We start from the raw sequence: 21,072 nt of genomic DNA, 5'->3' as shown, positions 1-21,072 counted from the left end.
TTGTTGGCTTTTCATGACTTGAGTTCATTTGTGGGCCCTCAATCTGGTATCCAGAGTCCTTCCTTTAGCTGATTGGGTGGGTCCCTTCACTGATGTGCAGAACACACGAGGGTTCTAGTAGTTTACAAGAGCAGTACGTGCAACGTGGACAATTTTGGTCCCTTTGTTTCACTTTTGCTTCATGGCGCACAAATTCAACAAGCTGAATGTCGTGCAGGTTGTCACTTGTTCATAAAAAAGGGGAAATCACACTAGTGGCTCTGACCCTACAACTTGTCCTCGCGCACAAGATAATGATCATAACCTGGGACCGTTTCGAATACACAGTCCCCCAGAGTCTCTCCTGGCGCCCATCCGCTGACCAAAAAGCCTGAGGACTCTGGGTACGAGATTGGGCCTCTGGAGGGCCTAGCAGCTGGAGGCTGGGAAGGCCCCGCCGGCTAAGAGGGACAGGAGGCTCTGGGGACGAGAATGATCTCCCCCTCGTCCGCCGGGCTCTATAAGCGCCTGTTATGCAGGTTAGCTTCGGGATAAAGTTTTTTTTTCGAGGAAATTTTGTGTTGGAGAGCTGTGAATAAGCCTCATCACGGTTTCCGACGCCATTTTGACGAGAAGGCAAACACGTCTTGAAATAACAGTGTTTGTATGGAAATCCAATGTCAAATAATTTTCATAAAACATCGCGTCTAAAAAATTCATGAATTGGAAACCTTTGGCACTAGGAAAAGGATGTTGCTGTGCCAGAAAGCGTCCAGTCATCGTTTGAACTTTCCATACATTTGTCTGTTTAACGAACCAGCCGTGAACTGCTACTAAAAATAGTTCGCGGGTAAAAAATACAGGGAAATGTATGGTTAGTTCAAAACACGATTGGACGCTTTCTGGCACAGCTACATCCCTCCAATTTATTTCTTAAAATCTTTTCCTAGTGCCAAAAGTTTCCAATTCATGAATTTTTCAGCAGTAGTGTTTTGAACTTTCCATACTGATACATTTGTCTGTTAAGCGAGCCAGCCGTGAACTGCTACTAAAAATAGTTCGCGGGACAAGTATGGAAAGTTCAAAACACGACTGGACGTTTTCTGGCACAGCTACATCCCTCCGATTTATTTTCTTAAAATCCTTTTCCTAGTGCCAAAAGTTTACAATTCATGAATTTTTCATAGGCGATGTGTTATGAAAATTATTTGACATCGGATTTCCATACAAATACTGTTATTTCAAGACGTGTTTACCTACTCTTCAAAATGGCGTCGAAAACCGTGCTTTAAAAAGTCTATTGCATTTGCGTAGACGGGTTTGAATCCACCGTACCGAAAAAGATTGCGACTGGTACATTTACCCACATAACTCTTAGCCAACGGAAACGCTAAAAAAAACGCACAGAACAGTTCCAAAAACTTCAAACCTTGCATACACCAGGAGCCCAATACACATAGTACAACGACGAATTTCTCAAAAATGTAGCTTTCCAAGTGCCTATTGGTTGTAGTAGGTTCGCAAGGTATTGTCGTAAGACGTGCAGCCACCATCGTTGCGTATGGTGGATTGCGCATGTCTTCCGAGATAATAGAGCAACCGACACAGCGGCAAAATGAGTGCGCATGCTCGTCACACGTAAGCAATCTTACGTGCAATCTCGTACCCAGAGTCCTCAGGCTCTTTGGTCAAGGTTACAGGGTAACAGAGTAACAAGGTAACAGAGGAACAAGGTAACATGGTAACAAGGTAACAGAGTAACAAGGTAACAGAGTAACAAGGTAACATGGTAACAAGGTAACAGGGTAACAGGGTAACAGAGTTACAATGTAACAAGGTAACAGAGTGACAAGGTAACAGAGTAGCAGAGTAACAAGGTAACAAGGTAACAAGGTAAAAGAGTAACAAGGTAACAGGGTAACAGAGAAACAAGGTAACAGAGTAACAAGGTAACAGTGTAACAGAGTAACAAGTGACAAGGTAACAGAGTAACAAGGTAACAAGGGTAACAAGGTAACAGAGTAACAAGGTAACAGGGTAACAGAGTAACAAGGTAACAAGGTAACAGAGTAACAAGGTAACAGAGTTACAAGGAAACATCGTAACATAGTGACAAGGGGAACACAGTAATCAAAAATAAAATTTGGGGACATAATGATTTCAAAAAGAATTTGGGTACATACTTACCAAAAATAAAAGGTGAGGACATAATAATTACCATATATGAAGTACCTACCCAGGACAGACTCTGGGGACTTCGAATTTTATTACCGCAGGATTTCTGCGGTACAACAATGAAAACCGTTACGGAATAGCCAATCAAAAGATTTAAATTTTTTCGAAGTCCCCAGAGTCCCTCCTGGCGCTCACCCGCTGACCAAAAAGCCTGAGGACTCTGGGTGCGAGATTGTCTTACGCGGCGAAATGGCCGCATTTTTAAAATTCCCATTGTTGTTTTCGTTTCGCGGGGATAAGCCCAAATCAAAATAGATAAGGTTGCCGCTTTCAGGAAAGGTTCATTCGAACTTTCTCCATCACATATCTTATTCAACAAAAAAAAAATATTGTGGTAACAGATGTGAATTTGGCGATTGAAGTGGAGCATTCGTAATCGATTCTCACTCGAATCACAAATCTGCGGAGCATGCGCACTCATTTTGCCGCTGTGTCAGAGCAACCACGGCTTTTTTTTTGGCGAAGGTTCGAGCTCGCAAGGGGTTCGCCTTCTGTGTCAGGAAATTTTTTTATATTTGACTCGGTCGCTGTTTCCTGCATTCCTTGCATCGGAAGCTCCACGAGCGTTGACACACTAACACGTCAATTGTCATGGAAACGTGTTCGGATCAGTGTATATTTATGAACTGCACATATGCCATTGTTGTGCTCTTCAAACTCGGACTCGTTGTCCAAGAGAAGACTGAGTTGACATCAGCAATTATACATATTTGTCCTACATTTTGGATAGACCCTGGACCAAGACTAAATCCATTATTATGAAAACGCACAGGGAGTAAAAAATATATTAGAGACCTTGAGATCGAGGTTTCCTCTTAAATCGTAAACCACAATTTTGTCGGCCAGCAGTCTACAGTTCGCCGTATGTAGATAATAAGGTTACTTTTTACCTATGCATCGTAGGTAAGGCATGATACTCCCACAAAAACAAGATGGCGGCTGCAGGTAGGAGAGTATCGATGCATGCACTAATGTGGTTGGTTTATGTAGATGAATCAAATAAATCTCTCATTCATCGAGATGACTCATTAAGGAAAGTAAACTTGACCTTTAAACGTGGCTTATTCACTTTAGTTTAAAACTAGCGAAAAACTCTGCAGTAATAACTTACCTCTAGACAGTGTCCTTGACGTTGAAACCTGAACCTCAAACGTGGAACGGGATGGCGGGATCAGAGTTACGTGACTTTTAGAGGTTTGCGGGAAACGAGAAGAAAGTCCCATTTCCTTTAAACAGGCCTTGACCACGAACCGCAACCTGAACCTACAAGACTAGCAAATGAGAACACAAACTGCAGACCGTTCACATGCAACTTGACTGTTGCAGTTTGTTGCTGGTCAAATTTCAGCTTAAAAACTGTCCTTCCAAGGTATGATAATTATATATATTTTCGTTCGCGTCTTTTTCGTCAGAACCAGGGGCCATACACTGTACTAAAGTATTGAGAATCTCGAAAGTTTCCTCGGGTTCCCACATGATATTCCCTGAAATCAAGGTATTGCGTGAAGCTTGTATAATTCGGTACATTTTAATTCACAGATTAATTTTTCTTTTGCACAATTTAAAAAATCGTGGATGAGATACAATTTTCTTAACTACATCTCAAAATCTATTAGAAGGTATCTTCCTTTATAATATTTCTGCTAAGCAGTGATAACTTCTCTCTTTTGTACAAATAATACACTGATATAATTTTGGGCTTTTGCCTTGGAATCAGAAAGGCAAAATCCAATGTACGAAAAAAATGGCGGCTGTTCATTTTACCACAATACCTTGCCAACCTAAAACAGCCAATAGGCACATCAATCTCGTACCCTGGCAGAGTCCTCACGCTTTTTAGCCAGCGGTCCGAAGAGCCTGACGACTCTGGGTACGAGATTGTAGGCACATAGCAAGCCACACACACCTCACACATATATAAATTCGTCCCTGCACTAATAACATTGTGTATCCTAGGCTTGGAAGTTTTTAGAACTTTCCTGTGCGTTTCTGGGGTTTTCGTACACAGAATTATGGGTAAATGTGCCGGCCTCCATTTTTTCGGTACGGTGAATTTAGTTTTCTGACAAATTCACTAATTTAAGAGCACAATACTACAACATTATCATAACTTATGGCCTTTCTATGGAACAAATTAAATTTTTAACTTCTTTAGAATGACAGGGTTGCCACTTGCCAGGATTAAAAGAAAAACTAAGGTAAAATAAATGAATGAAAGGACTCCCTAACTGTTCAACAGCCACCACAGAAAAATCATTTCGCAATAGGGCCAGCGATGAAACCACAGAAATAAATTGCACTCGTAAAATTTGTTTTGAACGACACTTCCTTTCCCAGAAACGAAAGTCTTTCGCAAACCTAGTGGCAAGCCAAAATATGTTTCCCCAGAATTTTCACTAACTTTGATGTAGAGTTAGAGAAACCTATCTTTTTAAGAAGTATTTTTATAGTTTGTAACTTAGTTTATTTTATTCTCACGGTAACGTATTTTCGTTTTCTTTTAAACATATGATTGTAAAGCGCTATTGAACAGATCAGCACATGTAAATACGCGCTATATAAATTGGTAATTTATTATTATTATTATTATTAATTATTATTATTATTATTATTATTATTATTATAGAGTTTAGAAATACCTTTCTGACTCGTTGCAAAATTCCCTCACCATGAGAAAATTTAAAAGGAATAAACGTTTATCCTTTAGTTTTCCGTGAAAACCTGACCGTGGCCACCTTGAATAAGTGAGCGATTTCTTCGATTTTCTTTTTAAGCTACTCTCTTCCTTTTTTTGAAAAAAGCTATTTAAATTGAGCGACTAACTAACTTAGGAATATTGGCTACCTTAACATAACCATTTACCAACTGCTAAAATTAAAGTCACTATACAATTAAAAACAATATATAAAATATTGATTGTTCGATCTGCTGATTATTTTTCAATTTTGTTCTTTAAATATAAACTTAATTAATATTTATTTTAACCTTTATTAGAAAAAATTTTACATTTGAAAATTACACCGGGTTTCCACCAATTGTTCTTATTTTAATTTGTTCCAATGAATCAAAATTTGACATCTAATAGAGCGGCTTTCAATCGAGTGTCGTAACAGCGAAAACGAATCCGGCCAATCACGAGACTGATGCGAATAGTGCATTGAACCAATCACAAGTCGAAGCAAATACTGGTAACCGGTGCCAAGCGCGGGAAAACGCTTGCTAGCAACTTAGTTTAGGTTTTGTTTCTCATTGGTTGAGAAGGCGGGGGAGTCAGTTTTGCTAACCAATCAGAACGTCGTAAAACAACACCAAAGCAAGCGCGAATTAATTTCGACACTCAATTGAAAAACTCTCTGGCAAAAAGGGAACTATATACATTTTCTAATAACTTGATAGCACATATACGGAAACCTAAAATCTAGATCTATGAAAGCCAGGTTACTGCAAACTGAAAGCCTGACGATTTAAAGAGTACAACAAAAATACATACGTTTGAGCGCTTTGTGCGTAGACGGAGTAAATTGCATCAAAAACACAGTTACGGACGGCGAATTTTAACGAGGTTGGGTGGTGTTTGAGAAGGGACGGGAGGAAGAGGAAGGGTTACCTACATGTAAAAGGAGTGAAATGACCCGATAGTAAATGAAACGATTTCCAGCAACTAGGAAAACACTATGATTTGATGTGAAGTAAAACTGTGAGATACTTTGGGTGGAAGAAGGGGAATGGGTTGCGATGGGTGACTATCATAATAAAGGAATGCCAAGTTGGTAAGTAAAATTTCAGCTAAACGGACGAAATTCCACCATCCCTTCTAACCTAAAAATGAACGGTCTCTTACGCGAATTTAGATTCTTATATCACGTCAAACATCCTTGTTCTCGAACTCTTCCATGATATAGCCAGCCGCACGATCCATATGCCAGTTACAGTGTGTTAATGTTCTTTTACAGAAATCTTCAGTCTTGCCAGTGATTTCGGCGAGCTTTTGCACCTTAATAACACGGACAATCTCTTCAACATCGCCCTGATACTGCAGCAAGGCCGCATAACACCAATCACGGGCCACATCCTTACCGCACACCTCTTGGATTCTGCGAATGCCGTCGTCAATTTCCTCACCATAAGACCCTTGATTACTATCTGCGCCTCCTGGATTCTCAGCTCCGACTGCTGGTTCGTCAGGTTTAAAGGCTGGATTAACATGATTGGAAACTGGTTTGCCAGTTGTGCCACTGAATCCCGATGCCCCGACCAAAGGCTGGTGACTTGCACCCAAGTCTATAATGCGGTCATAAAATGGCACCGCATTGGTGGCCCTTGGCTGTGAATTTGGCTGGGCCCAAGTACCACCGAACAGGTCTTCGCGACGCGGTGGAGGCTGGTTTATGACCTCAGGTGGAATATCTGGGAACTTGGGAAGGGACAGTGGCGTGAGATACAGAGGTTTTTCGGCTTGCGGCGTGTGCTTCTTTGGCGGAAGAGGCGGACCAACATCTTTGTTGGGTGACAAATCGATCAAATCCATCACCGGCACATCCTGGTTTATATAATATGGTCTTCTTCCAGGTTGTTGGTATATCTCCTCTGTCGGCTCTACTAACGGCATAGGAGTCTGTAACTCACTTGATCTTTCCTGATCGCTGATAACCTGGGACGGAACTGACTGACCAGCGCTCGCACCAGAAATTTGACCAAGAGTGAGGACAGATGCTGTGTCATAAGTGATAGTCGCCATCAAATCTGCAGGCGATCTTTGGTCCGGCCCCTCGTCACGCATCTGCTGCGTATCACCAGTCTTCGTTACTTCAACGCGTTTCTCTGAAGAATCACTCGTGGAGTTGACAGCAGAGTTACTCATCATTCTGGTGGATTCATAAGGCGGAGGGGGTTTCGGCGGCTCATTTCTCTGGCCAGCCAAACGCACCACATTAGGCGCCTCACAGGCCGTTTCAGTGCTCTCAGAAGTTGACAATGTTTTGCGACGCGGGGTCGGAACTGGTCTCTTTCTTGGCGCTGTTCCGTATGGGTTGCGTGCTGCGTCTCGCTCCGATATGAGGTCAGGGCGGTCAGGAATATCCGGTGGGTTCGTTTTACAACCAGAAGTCCCCTCTTGACCAAGCTGTACTGCACTATCATCTCTGGACCTTCTCACGGTCAGAAATGGTCTTCCTAGATCTCGATCAGATGTTAAAATCTCCGATTCTGATACCGTCCTGCCAGGTCTCTGTAGAAGCGGATATGGCAAACCCGGTTGTAACGTCTCTTGTTGCTGTGCGACCTTTAAAGAGCAATAGTCATGATCCATACTCGTGTACTCTTCGTCATCTAATCCTGCAGCTGCTTCCATCGGTGTATACTCAGGAGGTTCCTGTCCAACAGCCCCTGGTTCGGCTGATCCAGCAGCCGCCCAGTCAGTCAGGGCTGGGTAAGGGTCAGGGTACATGGTGTAGTTGGGATTGAGGGCAACATCATCCTCCTCCAATTCTGAATGAAATAATTATATAAATACGTAAAAAAGAGGAGGAGAAGGAAGAGGAGAAGGAGGAAGAAGAAAAAGAAGAAGAAGAAGAAGAGGAGGAGGAGGAGGAAAAGGAGGAAGAAGAAGAAGAAGAAGAAGAAGAAGAAGAAGAAGAAGAAGAAGAAGAAGAAGAAGAAGAAGAAGAAGAAGAAGAAGAAGAAGAAGAAGAGGAGGAGGAGGAGGAGGAGGAGGAGGAGGAGGAGGAGAAGGAGGGACAAAATGCGTCGCAGGAAACGAAGGGGGAAGAAAGGGAACATTATATTAGACCGAGCAGAAAGCACGAGGCACAAACGTGGGTTCGAAAGAGGCGAAGAAAAAGTACCCCCCTCCCACCCTGCCTTCTTCCAAACCTCACGCATCGCCCTCACGTCTCGCGCGTCGCGTGCGCGAATCCCTTCTTCCGCACGCCCCACTGCCAATCACAGTTAGCAGGGGATCAAGCTAACGTGCAAAGTAATTCTGTTTAAACTGGTCTTTTTAAAACCACAATCAACGAAAAGAAAGTTTGACTTACCAAGAAGCCCGTTACCAGTGTTTTCCTCCGCAACTAAACCGAGGTTAAAAACCCCGTTTCCTTCCTTGAATTCTCCAGCCATTCTGTGAAACATAATGAAAAACAATCAATCTATCAAATCACATCAAATCAACCCCCAAAAAGACGGAATGAAAGGAATAATTCTCTATTACTAACTAAACAGAAACAAACCGAATCAATTCTGTGCAGCATGACTATGTTGCTAGTAATTTTTACTTCACAAAGTTGGAAAACGCCGCCGCAAAAGCAGAATTGTGTTTGCGTGAGCGCGGGCTTGCTATGAAAGAGAAATCGCATTTACGGCAAACGTGAAATTCGCGTTTACGTTTTCTTAAAAAAGTGAGTACACGGATGAGAATATTGCAAAATAATTCTGGCCTTTGATGCCAACGCAAAACTACTCAATTTTTCTGAGATACTGTAAAGAGCGAGCGGCAAATATAGGATAAACATAGTCACGTGGTTATTTCTGCCTTTTGCCGTAAACGTCATTCTAAATCTCTATTGTCAGAGTGCACCCATGGGAAAATAGTAAAATACTTAATTAACCGATCAGAGTGCACGCTTTACTTAAGTGACATTCTAAAGAAAAAAAAAATGGCGAAAAAGATGGCGGCTGAACACTTCCCCACAATACCCTGCGAACCTAACACAGCCAATAGGCACATAGGAAGCCATATTTTTGGGAAAATTCGTCCCAGTACTTACAACATTGTGTATGCTAGATTTGTAGTTTTTAGAAGTGCGTAAACTTTTATGAGCGTTTTGGGGGTTTTCTTACAGTAACTGTAAGAATTGTGGGTAAATGTACCAGTCGTTATCTTTTTCAGTATATTTAACAATTATTCCACGAGCGCGCGTTGGATATGAGATGATAGATAGCCAACGAGGCGCGTAGCGCCGAGTTGGCTATAATCATATCATATCCAACAAGCGCGAGTGGAATAATTGTTTTATTAAAAACAATCAAGTAATATTGCTAAATCTTGCTGATTTCCTTTTCTAGAGCAACCAGAAAACAATTTATGGTCGCTACTTCTCGGGCATGGTATAAATAAACAATAGTCTCCATTTGGCGCGAAAATATGCTCAGATATTTGTCCGCGGACATTATCTGTTCCGAGAAGCGAACAGTTTTCCGAGAGCGAAGCTCGAGGAAAACTGTGAGCTTCGAGGAGCAGATAATGTCCAAGGACAAATATCTGAGCATATTTTTAAAGTCAAATGGAGGCTATTGTGTTTATCATCCTTCAAATATTTTTCGCAACATGCGGGAATCTCGCGGGAATCGGCAGGATCTGCCATTCTGTCATATGTCAATCACGTCAAAGTTTGTCAGTTGGCTTCCAAAATCTCCACGTCAGATTTCGCTTCAGGTCGAAAGCGTTTGTTTGGGGAAAAGGTAAAACATTTGAAAGGAAAGTAAACTTGTTTAATTCCGTGAAAGACAAAAGCAAGATACAAGTGGCGGATAAGGTTACAGGGAATCTAACTACCTCTCCAGAACAAGCTAAAGATCACTGAAAGCGAAAAACTGTAAAGTATCGCATTCCGTAAAAAGTGTAAACTGCCGTCAACGAAACAGCCGGAGCTTTGTCGTTCTCTTCCTTTATCTCGTGTTCAATTAGAGCAGCACTTTATATCGAAAATACAATTGTGGAATTTGCTAGCCGAAAACGACCTGTGAAGAAATCGAAGCTGAACCTGCAGTCGAATACGACGCCACCGGTTGTTTTTGCTGGATTCCATCAGAGCGCTTTCTTTGCTAACTTGACATTGAATGGAGCCAGCAACGAAGTCGTTCACAATCATTGAGGATTAAACTTGTTGCTCGAGAGTAGGACAAGCTGCTTCTCTTCGTGGAGAATTTCGACATCTCGGGGTATCATGGCTGGTTTTTGTTTCGTGGACGAGATTTTATGTCCGCGAGCGATCTCGACCAGGTGAGCATTGATAGCATCATGTACCGACTTGAACTCTGTCAGTAATGGTACTGAAATTTATGTTTTCGTTATTTGAATTCCTTATATCCAGGCCAACACGAATTGCTCTCACTGAATTACAACTGTAATGTTTGCCGTCGTGTGAGCGAGCTTCGAGCTTATTAATCAAACTCGTTTAATAGCTTGTTGATGGCTTTTTCATTTCGCCAGACCGAAAGAAAACCATAAATACTCTTAAATGAGATGGGCTAAAACTTTTCGCCTTTCATATTTTTCAGTTTTACCACATTTTTAATTCAAGGAATGTTAAACAGAGGTCAAACCAAGAGAAAATGTCGCAAATACGAGCTTGAGTATTTCAACATTTCGTTTACGAACAGCTTAACGTCAAAAACGTTTAGAGCGTATGTTGTTTTCTGGAACTGGTTTATCGACCAGCAGGTTTTAATATCTCTTCTTCTGTCACAAAAGCAAACCGTTCCCCCATCTTGACATTCATTTTAATTGCAAACTTGACGCTCCTTGAAGTTTTTGAAATTGGGGCATATCACTTGTGGAATATCCTCGGATATTCCCCAGTTTTAGCTGGGGTATATTCGGTCACGTGCGGCGTTTAGACCAATCGCGCGCGAGCGAAAATATTTGAGGGATTATAATGGCTCATATACCATGGCCGCTAAGCCAATCAAAACCCTGGAATTGCATTATACAATGATCCAGTTTTTAATAAAGTGGATTTTACTGACATGGACACACGAACAAGTCATACTTCTTTAACTCAGCCAAAACTTCTTTGGAGTCCCTTTTCCTGACCTCAAAAGGACGACCGATCAGACTGGCCACGCTGTCAAGAAAACAAAAAAACAAAATTGATACAAAAGTCAAGACAATGAAATGAACTAAAGCCGTCGGATCAGTTCAGTAGTGAATGTGAACATATGGAATATATATTTTAACTGTAGGTGAAAGATTGTATTCATACATTTACTGAGTCATCAAGCAACACTCCTTTCACTAAAATTCAGGAATTCATCAATAAATGCTTAAGTTTACATAAACAGAAGAGAAGTATAATCACTTATGCTCATCACAAAGCCTGCAGCCAGTTATAATTGTAATAGCCAATCAGAATGTCTGTGAGTTGAGAAGTTCTAATATTTCTACGCATACAGTACCTACCCAGCTTTCTTGGGAAGGTCCACGCACTTTTCATTAACTAATCCTATGGATCCATTTTCATTTTGAGCAAGCAATATTCCATCAACAACTGGGACTCTGTCAGAGGCAAAACAACCAAGTACAGTAAAATAATTTTTAACTTTTCATGGTAAAAAATAAACTAAAAGAAGTAAATCGTTCACCACGTTTACAACAGGCTATGGGGTTTTTCTGGAACTACACAAACCAGGAACATATACAGTATTGACCACATTGCACAGCTTAAATGTAAGAGACTTTGGGCAAATTAATTATAAATCACATTGTTAATGAACAATACCTTATTATTGTGAGTTTCTCTCTGTTAGCAAAACTGAGGTGACCTTTTTCTGCTGTTTTGTGCCAAACTTTTGTTGTTGCTTCCTTTGGTTGCAACTGAAAAAAGTCAAGTGATTAAATAAAAGTGTTCAAAACCAATTAAGAATCTTGAGCAGTTTTAAATAATGCAAAAATACAATAGTTATCATGGGAAATCAAACGAAAAATATTAACTTATCATTATTAAAGACAAAAAATATCAAACTAAAAAAAGAAGAAGAAGAAGAAGAAAAAAAAAACAATCATGATCGATGACACTCAAAATATGGTTGCAGGGAAACATCAATTAAGTAATTCTTACAAGATACAGTATAAACTTAGTAACATGCTCTAAACAGTTACTTCTGACTACAATTGTAGACGTGTTAAGAAAACTGCAAATTTTGTGCATATTTGTATTTCAATCTACGTACATGTACTGTCTGTAGAGTACCAAACCTTCACTCACCCCTCCCCCTTACTCGACACTGCTTTGAAGGCCGGACGATGACACAGCCTTTTTTTCAGTGACAGACCAACACTGATTACGGGGAGGGAGGGGAGGGGGGGGGGGGGGCTGTGTTGTTGATGTATCATCATGGCGGTTAAATTTGGAGAATGACCATTCCACCCAGGCCTCTGGCCTGAGACAGAGTAGGTCGGTATGGATTGAAACTTGGAAAATGTTAGGCTAATGTTTTTCAAGTGCTGGCATTTTTGTTTTCCAAAATGCACTAAAACAGATCACAAGTTGTTCCTTTCAAGAATTGAGTTGATTTCTTTCCTCTTGTTGTTCAAGAATTATTTTGTAGCTAAGCAAAGGTCTAATTTCACTATTTTTTAACAAAAGAGGTCAAAAACACCATGATACTTCCCCTTTAAGTGCAATTAGTATAGTTTCATTATTGTGTTTCAAGTAGTTTTCTTGTTCGTTTTGCACATGGCTCACAGGAAGATTTTCAATAGTGGCACACTGTGTTGAAATAAAGAAGATTCATGATGATGATAATGCCCCAAATTGACAGTACCAGTGAGGCTGTTAGAAACAGCCTCCCCCCCAACCCCACCACAACGTATCCCCTCTTCAGACTAGTTATGAAGCATGTGAATCATATAAAACTAAATAATTAAAATAACTGAGTAAAATAGATAAGCAGTGCATGCATTATTAAATCTCAAACACACCTGTGGCATTACACTGTTCAAAATGTATTCAAAGGTTGGCCTCTCCTTAGGGTCTCTTGCCCAACATTTCAGCATGATATGCTCATAGAATCCGTCAGGGCATGCGTATGGTTTTTCAAGGTGTTTGCCTGTGTCATTCATAACCATCTGCTTAATCTAGAGAGAGGAAAATCCATAATCAGATAACTAAGTACCAGTAGTTTAATTTTAGTTCTAAGTAGTTTTAATACAGTCAACTCTCTCATAGCGACCACTTCTCGTAAGCGACCACCTCCTGTAAGCGACCACTTCGTAAACAACCGTTTTGTTTCTCAGTTAAATACTGTTTCAAGAGCTCTCTTGTAAGCGACCACCACTCAATTTCAGAAGAGACCGCAACCACTTTTTAGGCCAGAAATTATAAATATTCTTTTGTTTTCTGTTTCCAGTCAGCATTACCACCCAACATAATCACGTATGATCGTTAGTAAATCATTACTTAGAAGTGACAAAAGTTCAATTTTTAATGACGCTACCCCGGACCGCTGACAGATAATAACAGTTTACAGACAGGGAAGATGGCTATAATTAGATCTGTAGGTAAACGGGACAGATCTGTTCCTTAATGTTATACAAAGTTTCATCAGAAGAATGAATAAACGTGAAAAAATCAAATAAATTAGTTTCTATTTGTCTAATTTAGCTGCTAAGGTAAAATTACGCTTATTTTGTTGATCTTTCCCGAAAGCGACCACCTCCCGTAAGCGACCACTTTGTCGTGCACCAAGGGTGGTCGCTTACGAGAGAGTTGACTGTAATTATAATTACAATTTATAATTAATTTTAATGATTACAATTTCAACAAAAGTGCATGATCAGTTGACAATTTTGACGAGGATTGTATCTGACTAACTGCCTGTAAGTACTTTAATTTGTCTAGCTGTCATCTCTATCATTCAAATTAATGAGATCCCTTCCAGTAACTGTGCACCACATGCTATGCACACATCGCTGACCAACCTTCACAAAGGCTTACATTCTTTAATTATTGATTTTCACAACTTGGTAGAAAGAAAGTAAACTCTGTAAAACAAACTCTGAAACTCATAACACAGTGTTGCTTCATAACGTGGGCACTCTACCAACCTGCTTTAATGAAAATCCTTCCCATGGCTTGTCACCAAAGGAAAACATCTCCCACAGTGTAACTCCATAACTCCACACATCGCCCGCAGGAGTAAACACACTCTTTTCTATTGCCTCAGGAGGCATCCTTGGAAATTAAGTTATTTAGAAAAACATGAGTAATCTAGCACATTATGCATAGCACACGGCTGATAAAAAATAATTTATTTCAGTAGTCATATCTTAATACAGATTAGAGACGAGATAGTATGGGGCAACATTGTTTGAATGGATGGATCTTGGGACGGTTATCTGGCACCCCCCTCCACCCTCTTCAACCCCGGATTTTGCAGGGGTGGATGACATCATCACCAACTGAGCAGAGGAGAGAGAGCCTGGAATTAGGATCATCGAACACACTCCCTAATCTTTGATCCTAATCTATGATTATTACAAGAAATTATAATTATTACATCACAGACCAGTCTTGTGCAGTTTAATTCTTAAATAAGGAATTCCAACATTTTAGAGATCTACATGACACTACTACCAATGTTAGCTCAATTGCATCACTTGGAATTCCAAAGAATCTGGAATCTATAAGTAGAGTAACTATCCTACTATATTAAAGTAGTGCACATGTACTGTAAACTCAGTCAGTATAAAAGATCTTGGCAAGCATCTTTGAATATCCTCAAAGACTTTACATGTACGAGGATCTAATAGAACTTACACTTTAATTAATTAAGGATCTTTACAGTGATCTTATTGGGTATGGGCAAATCACTGATTACACACAGTATAGTCAGTATTCATCATTAATATTCATGTCATGATAGGCCCTGAATTTGGCAAACAATGAGAATCTTCTAATCAGTTTGCCAGTTTTGAAATGAAACCTTTTGGGAGTCAGACAGCTAACAGCTAGGCCGAATTGAGGTGAGTGAAAACACGTCAACATGATTTAATTACACCTGTAAGTTGATGAACATACCAGGCAACAGGTAAAGGTGTGCTACCAGTGATTGCCTTGGCACCATCTGTGTCCAACGATCTAGCCAAACCAAAGTCACAGATCTTCACCTGGTAAGTACAGTTACTGTATTAATAAATTAACTCTTATTAGGAATAGAATTATACACATAAATCATCATGAAATTATGACACTTCAGTGACAGTAGTTAAGCATTAACTGCTTCAAATTTGTTTGTTTGTTGTATTTTTTGTTCTTCCAAAGTTACAGCTGTACACAACACAAACGGCAACGCATGCAAGCTACACTTACCAGGTCTTGACTAAATAAAAGAATATTTCTTGTGGCTAAATCGCGGTGAACCAACTGTTGACTGGCCAAGTAATGCATGCCTTGTGCTACCTGAGAAGCAAACTTGCACAATGTCGACACCAACATCACACTCTTGTTTCCCTTTCTTAAGTTATCTTCCAAGGAACCACATGGGGCATACTCTGTTATCTGAAATTAAAATGAGAAAATGTTAACTTCATTAATATTGCCATTGAATAAATTTCCTGGGTATACTGATGCCACATACAAAACTGCCATGAATGTTTTAGGAATCAGAGTTCTGACATGTCAGCTCTTGTATGTCAATTACAGTGGCCAAATTACAGTACTGTGAATTTTGTTATCAACTTATATAGTTACTGTAGTTGATATTTAGTCCTAAAGTTCACTTACCTCACCCCCACCCCCCTCCCATTGACAAATGTAACCACAAGCCAGGCAAGAAAAGGGCCTTTCTGTAGCTGTTATAGAAACACAAAGTTTAAAGTTATGCCCCTGCGCATTGATCCTGACCAATTCTGTACTCACAATGTGCAGTTCTAGAAAAATTCCATACCTATCCCATGGAAGGTCATTGGAAATTCCAGGGGGAGGGGGGGGGGGGTCTAAAAATTGAAAATTTTAAGAGAAAACATTATGAAGCTGTAAAGCTACAGGTGGAATGAGACACCAGATCTCTTATAGCAGACCTGCCAAAGAAAACATTCAAACATTTGGTACTTTGCCAATTGCTTTTTGCATATCCTGGAAAAAGAAGATGACTATATTGAAATCCCTATGATAATTAAAAAATTATGTACCTGTAATTTAAAGTGACTAACTTAAAATAGTTTTTCCATTTACTAGTATAATAATTACTTTTATTCTGTGAACTAGTAAAAAAAAACTTCAAATCTGTTACTATATGTAAAGTTTTTGCATGTCTGTATGTTTGTAAGTTCCTGTTACTTTTCTAAAGTGTTCCTGTATTTGTCTTGTCCCGCCTTGATTAGTTTTGTACAGTACTTGTTCTATTTAATGTGGGACAAGCCATTCATTCTGTTATTTTTTCAAATAAATTGTTGTTTTTGTCGTTGTAGCTAAACTGGAATTTCCTTGGGGAAGGGGGATGCAAAAATAAAAACCTCCCATGGGGGACGTATGGATATTTTCTGGACCTACACAATATGGCCCTTAATTGTGACCATCAGCCAGTTTAAATACTTTAAAAGGACATATATCACAAAATACAATATTACATTGTACATACCAGCCTCAATGATTCATCCTCAGAGGATCCTGGAAGTGAAATTCCAAACAGTTTAACAATGTTATCGTGACAAAGTTTTTGCATAGTCTGTGCTTCCTGAAGAATGCTTCTCAGTACTCCTTCGATATCTGCATTCTTCATGGATTTGATTGCCACATGCATCTGGTTAAGGAGACCAAAAGAAAAACATGATTGGCTAAATAAAATAACAAACTACCAAAGCCAAAAAAAAAAACTACATTGTACATTTTTCACTGTACATCATAGCAGTCTGCCAGGCCTTTATTTGGGCTGTCTTTTCACTGACAATGACAAGTTTGACTAGTCAAAGCTAAAAAAGATCTGGAACATGTTAAAATTCTGTGAAAGAAATTTACATGGACTGTAGCTTCAACTGTACATGTAGCCAAGAAGCACATTAAACTGGTTCACTATAAACAAAATTTAATTTAATTTTATGAATTCGTCTTTGAGGATATTATACAATAGAAATACAATAAAAATACAGTAAGAATACAGGCTGTAACAGGGGAAAGAAACAGAACTTTTGTCCCTATTGCAATCTGACCCCCTACTACTTGCAACAATTTGTGGTGCTGTTTTCACTTGAAATGATCACAGCTAAGTTGTACTACTGTACCTTGTGTTGCCACAATATGAATTATAAAGTACACAGTGACAATCAATTTTGCGAAATACATGTACTGTATGTACCCCTGCCAGTAACTGGCCAACTAAACCATTATCCCTTAATTTACTACTATAAAACCTCAATGCAGGGGATCTTGTTGAGATCATAACCCAGATCTCCAGTATGATTCTCTATAAAATCCAACATGAGCCTGCTTAACAATGAATCTGTGGTGTGCTGTATATACTGTAAGAGTATATTTTACTAAATCCTACAAAATCTTATAGGATTATGCATGAGTAAGATCACTGTGATTGAGGTTCCTAACTTGGCAGCACCCCTCCCTCATTTTTCTCTTCTCAAAATTCTTGCTCCCTGAGTCCAACTGACCACCCCACTCCCCTACTTATCCCATCCACGATGCCTGCTACATAGGTTATTAATCCTACACTTTGGATCCTGTGCAATTTTACGGGGTGCATCATATTAGTTCATCATCTCATTTACTAATTCCAATAACTGAAAATTCTTACCGGTTTTTGATCTCCAGGTTGTCGTTTCCATTCTCCCAGGTGTACTTTAGCATAATGTCCTTCACCAAGCTCCCTTATAACTTTCAGATGTTCAGATTGAATAAGGGAGGCCTGCTCTACAGGTAGGTCTACTTTCTTCTCACTGTGCTGTAAAGTAACAGCTAATGTAAAGAACAAATTGCAACATGCACACATACATGTACAATACTTAATATTTATTTTAAGGAAATCAAAACTTTTGAGTCTGTAAAACATGTTTCGACTGAAACTTCTGTCATCCTTGCTTACTAGTTTTAAACTGAGAGTCAAGAAACATCTAAATCACCTTAGTTAATTTCTCACCTTCATGAACTCTTTGAATAATTTTTTGCTTTCATTTCTATATTTTATTTATTCTTATTGTTTTATACAGATCTCCATTTCAACCAGCTATACTGAACTGGACTTTCTGTATAAATAATATATATATATAAATAAATAAATAAATAAATAAATAAATAAATAAATATTAAATATATCCCCAGTTAGTTAAAGTACAAAGCGGTAGAAGTTGAATTTATAATAAGTAGACAAAAAATTAATGTTATTATGGTAATGGTAATAACAAAAAGAACATGAAATGTGACAATGTGAGAGTTATTCAACTTCTACCGCTTTGCACTTTAACTAACTGAGGATGACAGAAGTTTCTGTCGAAACAATGTTTTATAGACCCAAAAGTTTTGTCGTTTTCCTTAAAATATTAACTTGTCTGCTACTATCAAGACACTTAATATTTAACGATAATAATTATTATCCAGCAAAATCGTGTGGAATATTGCCTAATACTTATCCTACGAGGTCGTAGGCCAAATGGACTAACATCATGGGATATTCTGCAAGATATTGAGCAGGATCACAATATTGTTTTATTATTCAACACCTTGACAATACAGTAGAGTTTTACAATTTGCAGAAAAGTTGGAGGTGATCTCTGTTTTGCCATTTTTCTCCCTGACACATTAAATTATGCGTATTGAAGGATATCTGTTGACTACAGACAATGAATATTCAGTGCAACATGATCATATTTAGGTAGTGCCTACAATGTACCTTGAATAAAAAGATGTATTATATTATGTCAGCTAGTCATGCATGCTCTGTGAGTCACCTGCATGTATTAGCCCAAGTTTGATATATTAAAATTCAGCCTGAAACAATATTTACATAACTGTGAGGCTCCGGGGAATTTAAATAATATATTTGTAGAGTTTATATGGGTTTATTCCCTGGAGCTTCACAGTGATGTTCATTGTTTCAGGCTGAATTTTAATAATTTATCGAAATTGGGCTAATACAAAGCTGTCACTGTACTAGACAAGTGCACTGAAAAACAAACATTCTGCCATCTGGAAGATGTGCTAAGGCCATGAAATTCTCAAAAACAATCCTATATTCTTGATGTCTCTCAAGAAAAGTAAGAATTCGTAATTCTTATTCCTCATTGCCATCTTTGCATTCTCTATTCTTAAAATATAAATGTAATATTGTGAAGCCTTAGAAGTTTTTTTTTTTAAATTTATATACAGCCCCAATAAATATCACCTTCATGATGTGGGCTCCCTGTATAAACATTGCTTTATTTATTACCAAAAATTTAAGTATTAATAGTATCCAGCATCTGTACTTTCTTAAAATATTCCTAATTCATCAAACATGCAGTTCATGAGAAGAAAGTAAAGTGATTTAAGCAAAGATGACCCGCATTGTTGCTTGAACAAATTCTCCCAACTAGAGAGCTATATAATTTACCATAATGTATGTATGGAGAATACGTAAGTTGATATTGCGGCTGAAAGCTATGGTTGATTGATACTCAGAAAGCTTCAGCTTTCAAGGAATTGAAGTCAACATTTGAGCTGAAGCTTAAAAAATACGCTTCCGTAAGCGTAAATTGTAAACCCGCATATTCTTGACTAATAAACTAGCTTTAGGTTAAGCTTAAGCTATGTTATAAGTGAAAATGATAGTTACAGTCGGTGGAACACCATTAAAAAGCTTAGCTTAAATTAATTTCCTAAGGAAAGACCATGAATTGAATGGTTGAAGAAATAATTTACGAACTTAGTGAGTTGCACTTTATGCACAGTCGAGTCTCGAACGACAAACAAACAGCCCTGTCTTGGTATATTGTTCAAACTCGATAAACAAATAATAAAAACCAATAATTACGAGAAGGAAGCAGTCTGCATTTATTTAAGCTTTAACTTATACAGACTGCTTAAGACATAAGTACACTGTATATGATCACAAGCGTAACCGCATTCGGGTCCGATATTACTCATAGGCCAATATTGCATTGATCACACTATCAACCATTGGACGCAAGAAGAATCAAGCTTACCACACGTCTTAACAAACTCGATATATTAAAAACTCCTTCATGTAAACTTTTGATCTGAAAATTTTGGAGTAGCGCAGTCAGCCACTACACGTTGAAAGAAAAGCTTGTATGCTTACCTTGGTATTTCTTCGAAGCCAGGCCATGGGGAAAGAACAATTTGCTTCGTTGAGAAGGTTAAAAACACATTCTTATATCTCGGAAAGTTGGAAAATCTGCAGGCAATTTTACCATCCCGAATTCTGTCATTCCACACGTGTGTACGAGTGAATTTTATTTCAGCTTTTATCACTCGCGAGTTTCCCTCTGCTTGGTCTATTCTTTCCCAGGTGCCTTCGCGGTCATGCGTGTTACATTCACTTCCGCTTTCACTTTCTGGGAAACTCCAGTTTCCTTTCATGATTCAGGCGAAGAAAATTTTATTTTCTAACCAATATTCTATCGTAACCGATAACTCGAACCTCTTTGGTTGTCCAAGGATTGAGTTCTTTGCGGTCTTTGGCATTTCACTCCGGTCTACCTGGAACAGCTTCCGCACAGTCTTTGAATTTCTCTGAATTGAATTTGGCTTGATGGAATCTTTCAGTTTCCTTCATTCGATTCGGCGAAATCCCCTCTTCCGTTCATACGATTCCGGAGCAGGAAACATTCCGAAACATCCTGGGAGAGCTACAGAAAAGCGCAATGTGGTAAAACAAGGAAATGGGGAAAAATACTGTAAAAACATAAATGTGTAAAGAAACTTTACTGGTATTATCATGCATGATCGTCACATTTCAATCTTCCTGCTTCGTTCGACATTCAAATTGCTTTAACTGAGTTAAAAATAAATAATAGCAAGAAAGAACAGGAAGACAAAATGGAACGAGAACGACGTACCATAACAGAATAAAATGACAGCATTATCCCTGATCCCGCTTGTATTATTCTGTACATTGCACCTTTAGTAACGCTAG

The 21,072-nt window shown here is 38.9% G+C and overlaps 1 protein-coding gene across 1 annotated transcript; it reads right to left on the bottom strand.

Moving 5' to 3' along the window:
• Nucleotides 1–3,723: 3,723 nt before the first annotated feature.
• Nucleotides 3,724–20,643, bottom strand: LOC146473877 (uncharacterized). Its single transcript, XM_085117842.1, has 12 exons — nucleotides 20,236–20,643; nucleotides 17,737–17,883; nucleotides 16,573–16,734; nucleotides 15,303–15,491; nucleotides 15,012–15,100; nucleotides 14,039–14,165; nucleotides 12,914–13,069; nucleotides 11,712–11,806; nucleotides 11,393–11,488; nucleotides 10,983–11,057; nucleotides 8,250–8,332; nucleotides 3,724–7,701 (listed from the first exon to the last, which is right to left on the bottom strand). The coding sequence occupies exons 1-12, from the start codon at nucleotides 20,260–20,262 to the stop codon at nucleotides 6,080–6,082; spliced, it is 2,868 nt and encodes a 955-aa protein (XP_084973968.1). The 5' UTR covers nucleotides 20,263–20,643; the 3' UTR covers nucleotides 3,724–6,079.
• Between the last annotated feature and the right edge of the window lie 429 nt (nucleotides 20,644–21,072).

This window comes from Pavona decussata, unplaced genomic scaffold (assembly GCF_977016875.1).
Source record: "Pavona decussata unplaced genomic scaffold, jaPavDecu1.1 SCAFFOLD_92, whole genome shotgun sequence".
Lineage (NCBI taxonomy): Eukaryota > Metazoa > Cnidaria > Anthozoa > Scleractinia > Agariciidae > Pavona > Pavona decussata.
Note: the sequence above shows the minus strand (reverse complement) of the source record. Positions and strands in the feature narration are given on the sequence as shown.

Bases quoted from the DNA above. Each gene is read 5' to 3' on its own strand.
- LOC146473877 (XM_085117842.1), bottom strand. From the start codon at position 20,262: ATGGCCTGGCTTCGAAGAAATACCAAG. The intron at 15,101-15,302 runs GTAAGTGTAGCT...TGTACTTACCAG, and splicing joins TTTTATTTAGTCAAGACCTG to GTGAAGATCTGTGACTTTGG. The intron at 13,070-14,038 runs GTTGGTAGAGTG...TCCTCTCTCTAG, and splicing joins AAGGATTTTCATTAAAGCAG to ATTAAGCAGATGGTTATGAA.